Source organism: Brachyhypopomus gauderio, chromosome 1 (genome assembly GCF_052324685.1).
Source record: "Brachyhypopomus gauderio isolate BG-103 chromosome 1, BGAUD_0.2, whole genome shotgun sequence".
Classification (NCBI taxonomy): Eukaryota; Metazoa; Chordata; class Actinopteri; order Gymnotiformes; family Hypopomidae; genus Brachyhypopomus; species Brachyhypopomus gauderio.
Genome location: NC_135211.1, coordinates 49,777,491 through 49,796,324, shown reverse-complemented (window position 1 = coordinate 49,796,324; position 18,834 = coordinate 49,777,491). Strand labels below are relative to the sequence as shown.

Sequence of the window (18,834 nt, the reverse complement as noted above, 5' to 3'; positions counted from 1 at the left end):
TCCAGATTTCTCCAAAGCCGTCCACGGAGTGCCCTACATGAGACCAGGCAGGGCACGGCCTCTCAAATGAGCGAACAGTCCTGAGTGCCTTACACACACACACACACACACACACACACTTTCTCTCACACCCAAACACGTGTTCAGCAGACATTTTGTCACACTCAAAGTACACATTTCCACACACAGTTGTACAGGTCTGACTATCAAAGATGAACTCCGTCAATGACTTCTGTGCATACATATGTACATATGGTTGTATACACGTCTTTACAAATACGCAAAAAACATCAAAATCTTAACTGTATGACACATACAAGCACTCAAAGCTACAGAAACACATTTTATTTCTCACATGCAAAAATGTACAGATGTGAAGTGTACATGTGTATATTTCAACATGAAATATACAGGGGACCTTGGTTTACACAAGCACGTTATCATACTTCTCAAGTTCAGAGAGACAATGCCAGTGTCTCTCTCTCTCTCTCTCTCTCTCTCTCTCTCTCTCTGTCTCTCTCTCACATATACACACACTTTAATACATAATTTCTCACTGACATGTTTCACACATCATACACTGAGAAGCAGCTCAGCACCACAACAACATTTTTGAAATCTCAGATTCTAAAGAACACGAGCACATTGATCATATCCATTGTGATTTTCTATTGTACTCAAACACATTACGTATATATGAAAACCACATGAATTATCAAAAAAGAAAAAAAAAGTTTTTGAAATATTTTTCAAAAAAGAAAGAAATGCTGTCAAAGAACATTCTTCCATATTGTAAAATAATGTTATGAAATTGCTTCAGTTTAAAAATCTTTAAAGCCAAATCAGTTCATTTAAAGTAGGTGCAATGTTTGAGCAGAATGATTTAATATCATATGAATTATATGTTTAAAATATATATAAATCATGTAAATAATTATTCTTTTGTTCTTTTGATGTTATTGTTAATATGATGGTGTTTGACAAAATCCTTTTGCTTTTATTTTTGTTCTGAGAGGTTTGAGTTGTCGCAATGTGTTGTTGATTTGTAGAAGTTTGCTGTTAATTTTCTTGCATTGTTACGTTGCAGTCCTGTTTGACATGGATGACGTAAGTAGTAGTTTTATAGTTATGTCGTCGACAACACACAAAAAATGGCTAAAATATCCACCACTTTCTCTTTCGCATTTCCCATTTGCAGAAATTCCTCAAAAATAACATCTGGAATCAAATGTGAATATGGACATATAGATTCGCTTAAGTTCAGTGTTTCTAAATGCCAAATAGTCATTCGTGCCAAAACACTGGTGGCAAGGACATTTGCGAGGATCTGGGAAGGACTCAAAACCCACACCTCATGCCATGTTTCTCTTATCAATCTCATTTAGATTATTTTTCCTTTTCGTCCTTAAATATGTTGTACATTAAATGATGTGCACTAATTTATGCAGTCCTAACTGAAACGCATGATAACCTTTAGTTTAATCTTTGTTTTAAAAGCGATGAAAACAATAATGATGATAACGTAATGCCACTGACTTTAGATGACTAGAATTTTCATAGTCCAAGGTGAAATGGAAAAAAAAACAATATTTGATGTATTATTTGATGATATGACTAATTCTATTGAAACTCTATGCCGAACACCCTTTTCTATGCCATGCTGTAAAATTGCAATCTTATCCAATAGTTTTATATGTATATGTATTCTATATACAATCAGAGACAATGCATCTGTATATCTTATTGTATGAACATACACACACACAGTAATATATAGAAGATGTTGGGGCAAGATGCACTGAAATGATGACAGTCCTGAAAATGTCCTCGGTGCCAATCCACTCCACGAAGGTTCATAGACATACACATCGGCCCTCAAATGGACTTGAACCATCATTACATTCTCATTTGGAGAGTCTCTTTAGATCTTAACAGGAGGAGGTTTTTGTAAATGGAATGTGGGTCAACTGCTTTATTTTTTGGACTTTTTGAATAAACAGGCTGAGAAACTGCTGCTTTTCATCTTCTGACTTCTACTGAGAGAGAAGGGGTGTGGCTAGGGGACAGGGCTTTAATTACACATCTATCTACCAAGAACAATGCAAAGGTCTTATGCCAAGCAGAAATGTGTGCTTAAAAGCACTTTTCATGTGGCAGTAATTGGTTAAAGGGTGAAGCAAAACAATTGTCTTTAGATGGATGTTTGCAAAAGGTGGATGTCCCTGTTCAAATGGTTCTGTTCAGCTTCAGATGTGATGACAAAGGACTCCGTTCAGCTTCAGATGTGATGACAGGACTCTTCAGCTTCAGATGTGATTACAGGACTCTTCAACTTCAGATGTGATGACAGGACTCTTCAGCTTCAGATGTGATGACACAGGAATCTGTTCAGCTTCAGTTATAATTACACAGGACTGTTCAGCTTCAGATGTGATTACACAGGACTCTGTTCAGCTTCATGCTATAAGAGGCAAAACATTTAAATATATGAGACAGTCAAATCAGAATATTATGAGAACTCCTGGTTTGGAATGAACTTGGCTTGGGATGTTACAGACGCCACATGGCAGGGTTTACTGCACATATAAGTAAGTGAGCAAACTAGTCAGCTGAAAGAGTGCAAAAAGAACGTGACTGATATCCAACAGGGAATGATAACAGGGTGAAGGATTGTAGTATTTCAGAAATTGCTAATTTCATGTGATATTCTAGCTGCCGTAGTGAAAGTGTACCAATAATGACACAGTGAGTATGTCCCAAAAACGTAGTGAGCTGTCTAAGCAGGCATTGTTTACGTAAGCAGCTGTGTAGGGAGAATTCTAACTGACACCTATCCTCATAAGGCAAGATTACTGAGACGCTCTAGTTATAGAGCAATTTCATCACATCTTATTCTCGCCCAATGTATGACGTTTGTAGCATTACCTTGCCGTTTCTTCACAGTGGATTCGCCTTGTTTTTATCACGATTTTAATTATCGTGTTAAATAAGCTACTTGTGCTAAGACGTTTGTTAGCTAGCAAGCTTTCCATAACAGTAGTTTGAGGCTTCAAACTCCACTAGCATAAATGCTAATCCTTTGGTGTATCAAACTATAAAACCTAGTTTGGTCACAAACTAGCCTAAAAGGTCAAATAAATGCTATTTGGTTTAATATTAAATATTTTGAATTGTTTTTTTAATATTCTCGAAACAGGAGAGAATTACAATAACGTACATTTGAAAACGACTTCGCCAGGAGCAAAAGTTGTGATTGCACTGAGTAATGGGATTGCCTTAGCGGCTGAGGAACCATTTGATTCGGACTTAAAATTCGGCCAGTTTAAGGTACCTCAGTAGGCAGCATATTTAGGGTATCTAGGAATTGTTACAGCTTATGTGTTGGGAACGTGCACACGCTATGATGTAAAACGCTGTCTTTGTAGACAGCTCACTAGGTTTGGGGACAGATCCCTTGAGCGCCAGAGGCATAACATGGTCCCCATGGGCCTTTGATGCCAGAAGACAACAACTCCGGTGAGTGGTACACAGCAATCTACATGCCACAGTGGACCAGTAAACCTCTAAAATGAAGACAGAGGACCAGTTAGCCTCTGTAATAAATGCAGGAGCAATGAGGAAAGAATCAAGGATCACCACTGAGTGAACACTGTTGCATCTGGTCCTGCAAAACATATGGTTAATGCACCAATGTTAACCAAGGTTCATCATCAATGTCACTTCCAGTTTAGAGAAGTACCCTAATTGTACTCTGCAGGATTGGAATAAAGTTGACTTCACGGATGAATCTAGGTTTGTGTTGCATGAAGTGGATGGACGGTGATGGTGGAGGAGATGATATACGCCACCAAGTGCTTGAGAACCGCCTTCAAGAGACAATGTCAGGTCAGATGAAGGGTGGAGGTGGTAGTGAATTTGTATGGGATATTTTCCCATCATGTTCTTGGACAACTTTCACATCTCCAGCAGGTACTTGGCAGTCCGATCATGTGGATCTGTGCATGTTGACGTTCTTCCCTGATGGTAATGGTATTTATCAACAGGATAATGCCCCACCTTGCTACATAAGGATAGTGCACGAGCGGTTCCTTGGTACACCTACACTAGAGAGTGGTTGCTGGTGCATGATGGCTTTGGTATCCATCCCTGGGCTGCTAAATTGCCCAATCTCAAATCTGTGGACCTCACCTACGAACACTTGGATTGCCAGTTCACCATGCTGACCCACAACCACAGTGTGAGGGAGAGAAGATTTTGTTGGCTACTGATAGTCCTTGGTTACAGGGAGTCTAGCAGAGGACATAAACACACACAGAAACAGCTCACTAGCTGCACAATCAGCTCAATAGGTGCAAAGGGCACACACACAAATGCTATAAAACTAAATATTTGTATTTATGAGTCCCTGCATCTCTACTTATGAATGGGATAGTTTTCTGAAAAGGAGCTGTTCTTAACTCGGAGCCGTTTGAGCACATTCTGACTTATCGTGGAACACCAGCAGATGCGTCTCAGTGGGGAAGCATGTTGAAGACATACACAAACACACTTGAATACCAGAGGATCCTCCTGCAATCACAAAAATACCGCATTCAACTGTGTGTGTGTGTGTTTGTGTGTGTGTGTGTGTGTGTGTGTGTGTGTGTGTGTGTGTGTGTGTGTGTGTGTGTGTGTGTGTGTTTGTGTGTGTGTGTGTGTGTGTGAGAGCAAATTGTGCCTGCTACTTGTTATTCAGATGATACAGGTTATTCGTCTTGAACACACACACACACACACACACACACACACACACACACACACACACACACACACACACACACACACACACACACAGGGTAAAGCCCTTGGGCAAACAGACTGCAGTGGCAGCTGCACCTCAGCAGTCAAGTTTCCTCTTACTGAGATCATTTTCTCATTAACATAACCAGCCAATCATGAAACAGTAGTCACTTATCTATCCAATCATAGCACAGTGTCAGTCATCTCAGAAGAAAAACAATTAAGGCCCAGCAATGGTTAAATTATGCTGCTATATCCATATTTCCACTGTGCTTAAAAGCATTTGATATATATTTTACATATTCCATTACGAGGCTAATCAATGCCAAACCAAATGAATAAATCGTGAGTGTTTATTGCAGACACCAGGGATAGTTGTAACAAAGGGACAGTCATAACAGCATCACTTTTACTAAATAAGGGATGCCATAATTAATTAAGAGTATTGTTGTTGTAATGTAACTATAATATACATTTTAAGAAACTTATCAATTCTAATACAAATGTCATACAAAAGCAAATTTACAAATGTACATGGATGACAAAATGGGTATCAAAGTAATCACTTGTGGTCTTTTAATTTTGATATTTACAACATAAATTAATTTTATAATCACTGCAGGGTTGTCCATTTATCTGTGTTATAGACAAGACATTTCCTTACATTTGTAAAGTGAGTGTTCATTGGATGCGCAAAAGGTGCAGGATGTTCACGGTTAATATTTGGCCAGATCTCCAATGCAGATGTGCTCGGTTCTATGAAAAACTCACCGCTGCGATTCCTTGTACAGACAAGCATAAAACAGCAAAACAGTGGAGAAGCTGTAAAAGTAGAAAACCTTCTTAACATAAGTGCTATGCATATGTTGGAATAATATAAGTCTTGTATTATATGAAAGAGTATGAGGTTAACTTGTGAGGTATTTCATCTGCTCTAATTTCAAAACCACCACTGCTGTTGCAATTAGATAAACAATTAAATAAACAGAGTGAGGGTGGTTGTTTTTTAAGCGTTACTATCCCTGTAATGACATTTAAAGCACGCTATTATCTCCCCTTGTTTTTCTCATATACTTATTTCTCCAGCATGGCAAGACAGCGGGTGAGAAAAAAACTAATGTATGGAGTGGCGTGGGGTGGGGGGCTGCGATATGCAGGAGAGGAGGTTAGGCACGGAACGACAGTACCTATTGTCCGTCACCAAAGGATATTCTGCTATGTGCAGATACTGCAGGAAATGACGACAAGAGCTCGCAGAACGAGGATCAAAACGGCAAACTGTAGTAAAATGTATTCATTGCGCAGCAGAAAACTCTGTAGGTGGGTTCCTGGACCGGGCCAGCAGATTTATATTGGACAGACTTACTCCAGTCCAGACAGGCTCACTTAACACCTGCCAGGTGCAGATTAGCGCTTTAGACCTAATTAGGAATCGGTGTATCGATTCTTTTACATGTGTGTTGTGTTGGTCTGTACAGGAGGAGATGGTTGCGAATGAGCTTCTCGTTGTTTTTGGACAACTGTGTAAGGATGATATGACAAATTAATTAACTAATTATCTAATGTGCATGTGCTCACGTGCTACTACATACTAGTTATTGAAGTGTTGCCGTGTGCACTATACGACTGATTTAGATGCAGACTTTGTGGCATGATCTACATTTTTAGATCTCCCCCTTTTATACAACTTAGCCCACGTTACAGTTACCTTGGGCGTGGTTCAGGTGTAAAAATATACGGACTCTAACAGTTATAGATGCTGTTACGACCACTGGTGGTCGTTGTGGTGTTCGTGTCTGACATTACAGGTCCAGATGTGTGTCTCCTCCCACCGTGTATGTCAGTCGCTTCCTGGTTGTTGTGGATTGGCTGTCCACCGCCCAAGACCCACAGTCCCGCCTTTAAAAGACCGACAAATCAGCAAGACGAGGAGATCTTTCTACATATTGGTGTTTGGTGTGTTATAGTAGCGTTCGATTGTTAAGTTGGTTTTCTGGTATTTGACTTTGAATTATTTCGTCCCTGTACTTGAGTCTGGATTTGCCCCTTTTGATCTTGGTAGCTGATGTATATATTGTATGTGTTTATGTATATAAAAAGTGTGTATAAGTGTAAATATCTGTGAATATAGTTGTGCTTGTTAATTCGGCCCAGATGGGAAGAAAGGACACGACGCTCTTTTTTCTTTAAACCGTTCTCTTTGTTTTGTCATAGGTAGTTAGGGTAGGTTATTGTAATTTACTTTCATTTCTTTAAACATACATCAGGTAAGGTAGTTGATATTATTTTGGTTAGAGACGTTTTTGTTTATTATTTTGAGCATTGGGTTGTGTCCTGGAGTTACATCCCTTGGCCATAATTTGAATAAATTCGTCATTTCATTCATATCTATCTCACTCCCTCTTTTCCATATTATACTCATTCTCTGTTAGGGCTATAGCCTAGAGTAGTCGTAACAGAATTGGGGGCTCGTCTCTTTTTTTTTGGTGGGGTGTATTCGTGTGTTGGTATTGTTGGTGCACTTCCTGGTAATAATGTCTGGGCGGTTTGACTTTGAGCACTTTACGCTCTTTCCTACACTGGAACAGTTCAATTTGTGTCGCAAAGATGACTTGTTAATCGCGGATTTCTTTGATATTTCCGTGCCTCATTCTGCTGTTAAGGCAGTTCTTAAAGCTGAACTGTATGCAGAGCTGGTAAGGCAGCAGATACTACCCAGGGCTCTCAAGTCTCACGCATTGAGCGTGTGACACACGCATTTGACCGTCTTCACACGCTCACATGCCACACTTCCGATTTCACACGGCGAGAAAAAAAAAATCTAGTTTATTTACCTCCGATCGCCCTCCACTGGCGATCGATCGCGATAAACAAACCCCCACCCCGCTCAACAACTTACGTTCGCCACCCCCCCGCTCAACAACTCACGTTCGCCACCCCCCCCCCCCCCTCTGTCACACTCTGACATGAATCCAAAACTTGAGAGCCCTGTACTACCTGAGGAGGACGAGACGACGGGTGTTGCCCAATCCACCGAGCTTTCAAATTTCGCGGAGGCGGGAGTTGAAGCTCGGGAGGCGGGCATGGATCCTTGTCGCCTCTGGTGGATCCTATGTTGGCCCTTCGGTTGAAGGAGTTAGATTTGGAGCTGTCTCTGCAAAGGACGCGTGCGCTCGAGCTGGAGACGCATAGGGACATACAGGTATGCGAGTTGGAATTGGAACTCGAGTTGAAGCGCAGTACCCCTGCTGTCCCTGCCGCTGTGAAAGCACCTGTCCCTGCGCCACGCATTAAAAGCACCTCGAGCGGCACGGAAACCCCTGTCCCTGTTCCTCGCAGGTTTTCCATGGCCTCTTCACCTGTTGTAGTCTCGCAACAACCCTGTTCCGCAGGTAACGTGTATGGCGGTTTTGATGTGAGCAAAAATCTGTCTGTTGTTCCGTCATTTAGAGAAGGTGAAGTAGACACGTACTTCTCTGTTTTTGAACGAGTTGCCACTATTTTACAATGGCCTAAAGATGTTTGGCCTTTGCTTCTGCAGGGCAAATTGGTAGGCAGAGCTCAAGAAGTGTGTTCTGCTCTAACTTTAGAGCAGAGTTTGGATTATGACGCTATGAAATCTGCTGTTTTACGGGCTTATGAGTTAGTACCCGAAGCGTATCACCAGAGATTTTGCGGACATATGAAGTCTAGTAGTCAAACATATGTGGAGTTCGCCCGAGAAAAGGCTGCGTTATTGGAGAAATGGTGCTCAGCTTGTAAAGTCACTACCCTTGAACAGTTCAAGGAGTTGATTTTGTTAGAAGAGTTTAAATCCTGTGCTCCGGAAAGGTTGGTGGTTCACATAAATGAACAAAAAGTAGCGTCACTATTGGATGCGGCGGTTTTGTCCGATGAATTTGTGCTTACGCACAAAACTGTTTTCCCTACGCCCCGTAGGGACCGTCAGGATTCGCGGAAAGATATTTCCCCCCAGAACACCAGGAAAGCCCCGGATTCTACAGAGACCCGTGAGTGTTTTTACTGTCATGAAGTAGGGCATGTTATATCTGCTTGCCCTAAACTGAGATCCAAGACCCAGTGGAAGGTCGGTTCGGTACCCAGTAGGATTGGTGGGTTCTCCTTCCCCAAGCCCGTCAAGTTCACTGTCTGTTTTAGATGCACCTAACGCGTAGTTTGCCCCTTTTGTTCTGGACGGAACGGTAGCATTATCAATGACGGACACCGTTCAGCAGCCAATACGTATCCTGAGGGACACGGGTGCTGCCCAGTAATTTCTGGTAGATTCAGTCCTCCCGTTGGACGACATGAATAGCTGTGGGACCGATGTCTTAGTCCAAGGCCTCGACATGAGAGTTTTGAAAGTGCCATTGTACATGGTTTATTTGCGCTGTGATTTGGTGACATCATCGGACAACGATGTTAACACAGTACACTCACTGCCTTTCAGTCGTCTGGAATTAATTGCAGCTCAGCAACAGGACGGTACTCTTTCTCAGTGCGCTGAGTCAGCGGTGGATAAAGCCGACATCTCTACTCACTCTGTGGCTTATTTTTATGATGATAAGGTGTTGATGCGCAAGTGGACACCGCGTAACGTTGACTCTGACTCTGATTGGGGTACGGTATTCCCGGTGGTCGTTCCGAAACCGTATAGACCGCAGGTGCTGAGTATAGCTCACGATCAAGTCATGTCTGGACATTTGGGTGTGAGAAAAACCTACCAGCGACTATGGCAGTATTTCTTTTGGCCGGCAATGAAAACTGACGTAAGTCGGTATTGTCGTTCGTGTCATGTGTGTCAGGTAGTTGGGAAACCTAACCAGGTTATTCCCCCTGTGCCATTACGGCCTATTCCTGTGATTAACGGCCCATTTGAATCCGTTGTTATTGATTGTGTGGGGTCACTACCCAAAACAAAATCCGGTTACAGTTATGTTTTAACGGTTATGTGTGCTGTCACCCGTTAGCCGGAGGCCTTTCCTCTCCGTTCCCTCAGAACCCCAGCTGTGGTAAAGTCTCTTGTGAAGTTTTTCACTACTTTCGGTTTACCCAAGACCATTCAGTCTGATCAGGGTACGAATTTCATGTCCTCACAGTTCCGTAAAGCCATGTAACAGTTCCATATCACACACAAGACCTCCAGTGCATATCACCCTGAATCACAGGGCGCTTTAGAAATGTTTCATCAGACATTGAAAACAATGATCAAGAAGTTTTGTTGCTCGAAAGAAAAGGATTGGGATGAGGGGCTCCCGTTTCTGTTGTTCGCTGTACGCACTGCTACACAGGAATCTCTGGGTTTTAGCCCAGCCGAGTTGGTGTTCGGACATACACTTAGGGGACCGTTAAAGGTTCTACAAGAACAGTTGCTTTCTGCAGAACCGCGCACACCGAGCAACGTGTTGGATTATTTTAGTTCGTTCCGGGAGAAATTGTACACAGCATGTGAACTGGCTCGTAACTCTTTGGCATCCGTACAATGCAAAATGAAGTCCCGATTCGAGCGGTTTCTCGATCATTTGAATTTGGGAATCAGGTGTTGGTTTTGTTGCCGTCTCGCTGAGGCGAGACACAACTTCATATGGACCAACAAACTTTGCCGATAGAGCTGACCCAGACAACGGCTGTCAGCCAGTCTCCTCGTGAGTATACACCGGAGACGGATGGTTTGGCGTTTGATAGAGCCTGCCTCCCGACTGCTCGTTTGCCGAATTCCGAGAGTCTGGAAAATCTTCCTTCAGTATTAGCCCACTTATCCGAGTCTAATCGGTCAGAGTTGGTCGACTTGATTCATGAGTTTCACGACTTATTCCATGATACACCCACAAGGACAAATGTTTTAATGCACGACATTGATATTGGTGACAATCGCCCGATCAAGCAGAACGCTTACCGCAGCAACCCTGCTAAACGGGAGATTATGAAAAAGGAGACGGATTATCTGTTACAGAACTCGTTCGCTGTTCCAAGTTCAAGTCCGTGGTGTTCTCCGTGTGTGTTGGTGCCCAAGCCAGACGGTACCTCTCGGTTCTGCACTGATTATCGGAGGGTTAACGCTCTCACTAAGGCCGATTCATTTCCCCTTCCGAGGGTGGATGACTGTATCGACCGTATAGGAAAAGCCAGGTTTGTGTCAAAATTGGATCTGTTAAAAGGATACTGGCAGGTTCCCTTAACGGACCGTGCCGCAGAGATTTCTGCCTTTGCAACCCCGGATGTGTTCCTTCAGTACGAGGTTATGCCGTTTGGTTTGCGCAACGCTCCTGCTACTTTCCAGCAGCTTATGAACATTGTTTTAGTGAATGTGAAAGGATGTGATGCCTACCTAGATGACGTGGTGGTGTATGCTGAGACGTGGGAAGAGCATCTCTGTACACTACGACAGGTGTTCACACGACTCAGGGGGGCTCAACTTACGCTTAACCTAGCGAAATGTGAATTCAGCCACGCCACTGTCACCTATCTCGGTAAACAGGTTGGTTGTGGTGTCGTTCGTCCGGTGGACACTAAAGTTGATGCCATAGCAGCATTTCCCGTCCCTACCACGAAGAGAGAGCTCCGACGTTTTCTGGGCATGATAGGTTATTACCGCAGTTTAACAAACCTCCTGCGTGGATCCTCTCAGTTTGTATGGTCACCTTCGTGTCAAGCTGCATTTGAAGCAGCTAAGACCCTTCTCTGTTCTTCCCCTGTGTTGACTGCTCCAGATTTCAAAACCCCGTTCACCTTAGAGGTGGATGCTAGTGATGCTGGCTGTGGTGCGGTACTCTTGCAGACAGATGAGACAGGAATGGATCACCCTGTCGCATATTATTCCTCCAAATTCAATAAACACCAGTTAAATTACAGCACCATAGAAAAGGAGGCCCTCGCGCTGTTGCTGGCACCCCAGCATTTTGAGATTTACTTGACCTCCTCAGGTTTTCCCATTATTGTGTATACGGATCATAACCCCTTAGTGTTTCTGCACCGCATGTCCAATTCGAACCGACGCCTTATGCGTTGGGCGTTGATATGTCAGAGCTTCAACTTGTCCATCCGACACAAAAAGGGTTCTGATAATATTGTGGCAGACTGTTTGTCTAGAACGTATGCTTGAATGTGTTGTGCTGTTTTGTGTGGTATTTATTGTCTTTTTTTTTTGGGGGGGGGGGGGGGGGGGTGTTACGACCACTGGTGGTCGTTGTGGTGTTCGTGTCTGACGTTACAGGTCCAGATGTGTGTCTCCTCCCACTGTGTATGTCAGTCGCTTCCTGGTTGTTGTGGATTGGCTGTCCACCGCCCAAGACCCACAGTCCCGCCTTTAAAAGGCCGACAAATCAGCAAGACGAGGAGATCTTTCTCCATATTGGTGTTTGGTGTGTTATAGTAGTGTTCGATTGTTAAGTTGGTTTTCTGGTATTTGACTTTGAATTATTTCATCCCTGTACTTGAGTCTGGATTTTGATCTTGGTAGCTGATGTATATATTGTATGTGTTTATGTATATAAAAAGTGTGTATAAGTGTAAATATCTGTGAATATAGTTGTGCTTGTTAATTCGGCCCAGACGGGAAGAAAGGACACGACGCTCTTTTGGTTAAACCGTTCTCTTTGTTTTGTCATAGGTAGTTAGGGTAGGTTATTGTCATTTACTTTCATTTCTTTAAACATACATCAGGTAAGGTAGTTGATATTATTTTGGTTAGAGACGTTTTTGTTTATTATTTTGAGCATTGGGTTGTGTCCTGGAGTTACATCCCTTGGCCATAATTTGAATAAATTCGTCATTTCATTCATATCTATCTCACTCCCTCTTTTCCATATTATACTCATTCTCTGTTAGGGCTATAGCCTAGAGTAGTCGTAACAATGCTAAAAGAAAAAGAATTACACTCTCCGGTCGCCCCTTTTATGATACGCTTGAACATTTAGTGATGGTCCATTCCAGATGTGTAGGCGAAACACTGAATGACGAGCCGCCTACATTCATCCTAGACAGCTAGAAATGCGCACGCGGTGCGAAACGGATAGGTATTAAACACGTCATCAGCTCGAGCAACATCTTAAAGCGGAGACATTTCAAAAGTCTGAGAAGACACATATAGTGGGCCCCATAAGTGTACACGCGTACCGTTCCCCTTTAAGACCGGTGTTCAACAGACCGCTCACTACGACTCTTCAGAATGAATTGCCGACTTAAACAGCTAATCAATAGACCATTAACGAGAAAGAAGCTTTCTAATTGTCTCCCAAGCTTCATTTAATACGTAAAAAACTTCAAATAACATTTGGGACAGCGGGGTCGTGTCTACTAAATGAAAGGGAATTACAGCTTTAGAATTGATTTTTTATTACTATAATCAAACAGTAATCATAAATTAATATTAAAAGAACGAGAGCTGGAAGCTACATTTTAAAGGTTCTGGGAGCATGCCTTTGTCTTCGAAGTATTGTTTCATTAGGTGAATTGAATTTCGCAATAATGAATGCAAAAGCCGATCTTAATGTGAAACGTAGCCTAATGCTGAAACGTTATGAGATCAGTTAACATGTTGGTTCATTCATTTCGATTCAATCATATAGAATGTGAGCAACAATGCCCTCTAGTGGTTCGGTTTTAGCATTGCAGTTAAACGCGCCCTTTGTGTGTGTGTGTGTGTGTGTGTGTGTGTGTGTGTGTGAGAGAGAGAGAGAGAGAGAGAGAGAGAGAGAGAGAGAGAGAGAGAGAGAGAGAGAGAGAGAATTGAGATTGAGAGATCTTAGCACATAGGGAACAGTTACAATGATTTAGGAGCCAAACAGTGATTTGGATTCTTACTGAACAAATCTTATCATTTTTATTTTATTTTATCCCTGGACATTGTGTTTGATTTTATAGCTTTTATCCTGTGTATGATGTTTTGTATAAAATACATATTCTAGATAATATACAACAAAAAAGGCCTTGACAACTTTCTCTGCAACTATTGGAACTCCACAATTATACCAAGTAATAGTATCTACATTGAATTTATTTCTAGTGCAAAACAAACTTCAGTTCTTAAATATATAAAAAAATGAAAATGTAAATATTAATATCTATTCTATTGATTTATTTTTTCCCCTGTTGCACCGCTTAACCATTGCCGCATGCCTGCCTGCTGAATGCTGTGTGTGATGTGCATTTTGGAGGTAAAATGGCGAAAGCTTATTGCCTGAGCAATAAATAAAAGTCCTTTCTACGAGTCTTTTATAAGCAAAGCATATTATGAGAAAAATACTCAGAAGTTTAAAATTCAACAAAACTGAAGTGTACCGTATTGCAATTATATTTAAAAACACTAAAGAAAATAAAGGTGTTTGGATAACTGGGAGCACATTTTTTTCACATTATGACCTGAAAATTTCCCGCGGTGACTTTTATTTTGACGGAAGCGTCAGCCGCAGTTTTTTTTGCAACTGTTTTTGCACCCAAAGCCACTTTAAAAGTCATGTGGCAAAGCAGTCAGCTGATGTCTATACGGAAGAAAAAAGCTTTCTTCTGTTTAAACGAGTTGGAGCGTTTCTTTGCGCTATAATTTATAGGCATGATTTCTGTTCGTTTATAGGATAGCGTTGCGTTTGTATGAAATGGATCCTCGAACTGCAGTTCTCATTATTGCTTTACTTTGCGCACTTTCTGTTAGTGGCGCTGCGCACCTGGATACAGGTACGTTAACTAGCAGCACACGGGGAACTTACACATACAAATTAACACTATCTATTGACATGTTCTGTGATTAACTGACAGAGATGGAGTCGCTGGTAGATATTTCCCACTATCTCCGCAATTCTTCTAATGGCACGAACACTACCGACCTGACCTTTGGCTTCGTGTCGTGCGCAATCGCTGTGATTTTCTACGGGAGCAACTTTGTCCCTGTGAAGAAGATCGACACTGGTGATGGTGAGTCAAACAACCTGGATTAACCGCCTGATTTGTGTATTTCTTGTTTTGTTGTCCTCGCTGGGTGTCGTGTCTCCCTTTGACGTGCGTAAACGACGACGTGAAAATGTATTTGTGTATTTGTAACTTCTAATATGTGGAGTTGTTTGTCCTAACGCGCAGACATGTGTGTACGTATATTTCTCTGTATTCTTTGTTGCAGGAATGTTTTTCCAGTGGGTTCTGTGTGCAGCTGTGTGGACCGTGTCCCTTGTAGCAAACATAATCTTGAGATCGCCAACTTTCTGGCCCCTGGCAATGCTAGGTGGCGCCATCTGGGCTACAGGTACCTCGCTTATTTACTGTCTTCAATTACCGAAGCGTTGAAACAAAACACTGTGCGCGTTTGTGGTGTGTGTCGGTAGGATTTACCTCCTTCAGTAAGGTGCGTGTGCGCGCGTCTCTCTGCAGGTAACATCACAGTGGTTCCGATTGTAAAGACAATCGGTCTTGGACTCGGCCTGTTGGTCTGGGCTTCTTTTAATCTTCTTATGGGTTGGGCCAGCTCAAGGTAAGCTTAGAAACCGACAATGGAACATTAGCACATAATTATAAATGTTTACCATTTACTGTTTTGTCCATTTATTGGGAGATGTATAAGCCCCAAACAAATTGAGCACACAATACAATGCAAACACTCAAACACTAGTTTCTGTTCTCAGATTTGGCTGGTTTGGTATTGAAGCCGAAACTGTTGCCCGGCCAACATTAAACTACTGTGGTGCTGGCCTGTGTTTGCTCAGGTGACGTGCGTGCACAAAAACACACACACACACACACACACACACACACACACACACACACACACTTGTGATGTACTGACTGTACCATAACTGTTTCCACACAGTGCCATTGTTTTTTTCTTTGTGAAAAGTGACGTTCAGAGACCAACCACGTCTGAAGAAACTCCTCTACTCATAGACAACGTATGTGTCCCTGTTTGCTGTGTTACGTTACGTTCATATGTACACATTCACCTGTTGGTGGTTTGCGGGCCTGCAAAAAGTTGCCAGGATGTTTTCGCAGAATTTGGTGTGCTGTGCGTTTATGACGTTCCATGCATTGTGTTTCAGAGTCTAAACACGTTAAATCGGCCCTCATCAGACAAATCCTGGGTGGATATGCTGTCGCCACGCACTAAACGTGTTGTGTATGTATAAACTCAATAAAGTGTAAACAAAGTAATGTCATAACTTTTTGTCTTTTAAAAACAGAATTTATCCATAACTTAAGTCTTATTGTTTAATAGGCACGTTTCTCTCGGTTCTGACATTTTCTGATTTAACTGAGAAATTTCACATTGATTGCTCTGTGTCTCGTAACTTTACCACTCGTTGTGCAGTGGGTCGCTGCTTGCGGTCGTAGCAGGACTTCTTTATGGCTCCTCCTTCATCCCTGTGTTGTACATCAAACATCGCGCAGCCAATAACGACAGCCGATTCAGCGGGGCGAGTCAGTTTGGTAAGACCTGACCACACTGCTGCTGAATTAACATTAGGCATTCATTCACAAATTATAATAAAATATAAATGTTTTGTAGCTTCTAAATAACCGCTTTGGGAAAACAATTTAAAAATATGATGCCAGATGTTGTATTTTACAAACTGCTATTATGTCCATTTGTGATTAAGCCAACTTCACTAAAAGGCAAGACTTGTTGTAAATTAGTGTGACTATGACGTGTGTGTGTGTGTGTGTGTGTGTGTGTGTGTGTGTACAGATCTGGATTATGTTTTTGCTCAGTTCAGTGGGATTTTCCTCACCAGTACTGTGTATTTTGTCATCTATTGCACCTTCAAAAAGAACAAACCACAAGTATTCTCTAAGGCTGTGCTTCCAGGTACTACATTTATAGATTTACTTTTTGTTATATTAGACTTGTGAAATGAAATATATAATATCAGTAGTTATATACTGGATTGTTAGATTTCAGACTGCATGTACAGTTTGTCAAATGTTGGATGCTGATTTATAACTTCCTGCCATGTGCAGGTTTTGTTTCCGGGGTGATGTGGGGCGTGGCCACATGTTGTTGGTTCCTGGCCAATCACTACCTCAGTGCGGTGGTCAGCTTTCCCATCATCACCACGGTGAGTGAAGGGTCATTCAGCGTTTTGTGATTTTCTGTGCTCACTTTAAAGGTACGACCAGGAGTCCTTTTTATATGATCTCTGCTGGCAAACCTGCCTCTCTAGAAGTGCACTTTTCGCACTTTTAGTGATTATTATCCTCTTGCTGTTTCAGAAGGAAGATTTAACACACGACTCTTTATGTGAACTTTGTGTCTGTGTACATACTTTGTTTTATTTTACAGGTTCCTGGACTTATCGCTGCTATTTGGGGTGTTGTAGTTTTTAAGGAAGTGAAGGTAAGTGTGTGTGTGTGTGTGTGTGTGTGTGTGTGTGTGTGTGTGTGTGTGTGTGTGTGTGTGTGTGTGTGTGTGTGTGTGTGTGTGTGTGTGTGTGTGTGTGTGTGTGTTGGTTTTAATGTTTTTTGACTATGGAATGTGACTTACTTCCTTTCCTATTTAGGGACTGCGGAATTACGTGGTTCTTGTTCTGGCCTTTTGCCTGGTGCTGACAGGGGCATTACTCACTGCGTTCTCAAAGGTGTAATTACACCACATCGCCACAAGAGGACGACAAATTCCAAAGCAAGACAAAGGGAAGGGACTGCTGTCAGAATCGTCTTTTAAACCATTAAGCAATGTTTACATAACTGAATAAGTTGTCAGTCATAAGTTGTTTTCAAATATTCTCACCAGTGATCACACAACAACAAGACATCTTAAGACGTCTTAATTTGTCTAACTGAGGGAAAAGCATAGCAGGGATTTAGTGAAGTACTTGAAAAGGAAAATTCTCTTACATGGCACATTAGTGAGTCACTTTATTGCATGATGACTTTGTTCGTGCTTGTGCCAATACTTTGTGTTGTCTAAAAGTATCTTTGTAATGTAACTTGTACTGTAGAAATATAATAGTTTTGTATTGCTGCAAGATTGATCTTGTCATGACATTGTTTTCCTACTGCGCTACTATAAGAACTTCATTGAGATGCTGAAAGATGATCCAAATGTTATTGCCTTGCAGGTGAAAGGTCTACTTGTTTATTTAATAGTATAATGGGTTAAGTTGTGTAAGGAATGAGCAAAAAACATTTGGTGGTATGTAGATATTGTACATCACACAAAATGTGTGCAAATTTATTTTTTTATCATGGGAATGAAGGATCTGAAGTGCGTTGTATGATTTCTGATTTTAAATTTATCAGGGAATTAAACAAACAGTTGCTAATGGGGGAAAAAGCTTTTATTGTGGTTATTTTTACATGGTGCACTAAGCAAACTAACTGCGGCATTTGATACAGTGGATCTCAATATTTTAGATTCCCGGTTGCAGCACCTAGTGGGCATTTGTGGTAATGCTCTAGAATGGTATAAGTCCTATCTGACAGACAGAACTTTGTGTGTGACCTTTGCTGGCTCTAAGTCTTCCTCAGCTCCCATGCCATATGGCAGTGGTTCCCAAACTTTTTCTGCCGTGCCCCCCTTTAGCATATGAGAATATTGTTGCCCCCCCCCATAATGACACATGTGCACATTTTACTTCCAAACCCCCCACTTTGGGAACCACTGCCATATGGGGTTCCACAGGGCTCTATCTTAGGACCCCTACATTGTTCCCTGTATCTGCTTCCACTGGGTTCCATTTTAAGGAAACACGGCATCTCTTTTCATTGTTTTGATGACACCCAGATATATGTCCCACTTAAGAAGAGAGATGCCTCTATAAAACCACTTCTGCTATGTCTAAATGATATTAAGGACTGGATGGCTCTAAACTTCTTAAATTTTAATGAAAAGAAAACAGAAGTGATGGTGTTTGGTCCTAATGGTTCCAGTGAAGCATCCCATATTGATTTGGGCCCTTTGACATTATATGTGAAGCAAACTATTACTAACTTGGGTTTTAAAATAGACTGATTTTAAATTGGACCGCCAAATCGGTGCAGTGGTTAAGTCCAGTTTTTTTCATTTGAGGCAGCTGGCAAGGGTAAAGACAATCATTTCGCACGAGCACTTTCAAACGGTATTCCATGCCTTCA

General features: G+C 41.8%; 2 protein-coding genes across 5 annotated transcripts in view; both read left to right on the top strand.

Moving 5' to 3' along the window:
* gria2a (glutamate receptor, ionotropic, AMPA 2a) overlaps nucleotides 1-2,014 on the top strand; it is a 29,644-nt gene extending 27,630 nt beyond the window's left edge. For 3 of the 4 annotated variants that reach the window (XM_077018194.1, XM_077018173.1, XM_077018187.1), the window contains exon 16: nucleotides 1-2,014. This exon is cut by the window's left edge and continues 80 nt beyond it. In XM_077018194.1, coding sequence (XP_076874309.1) covers nucleotides 1-70 — 70 coding nt within the window. In that variant the 3' untranslated portion in view covers nucleotides 71-2,014. The other variant, XM_077018180.1, reaches the window with a different exon arrangement.
* A 12,205-nt stretch (nucleotides 2,015-14,219) lies between these two features.
* tmem144a (transmembrane protein 144a) lies at nucleotides 14,220-17,726 on the top strand. The gene is made up of 12 exons (XM_077018236.1): nucleotides 14,220-14,451; nucleotides 14,533-14,688; nucleotides 14,891-15,013; nucleotides 15,139-15,238; nucleotides 15,390-15,470; nucleotides 15,575-15,653; nucleotides 15,801-15,877; nucleotides 16,070-16,188; nucleotides 16,448-16,567; nucleotides 16,720-16,817; nucleotides 17,042-17,095; nucleotides 17,259-17,726. The coding sequence occupies exons 1-12, from the start codon at nucleotides 14,373-14,375 to the stop codon at nucleotides 17,340-17,342; spliced, it is 1,170 nt and encodes a 389-aa protein (XP_076874351.1). The 5' UTR covers nucleotides 14,220-14,372; the 3' UTR covers nucleotides 17,343-17,726.
* Nucleotides 17,727-18,834: the final 1,108 nt, after the last annotated feature.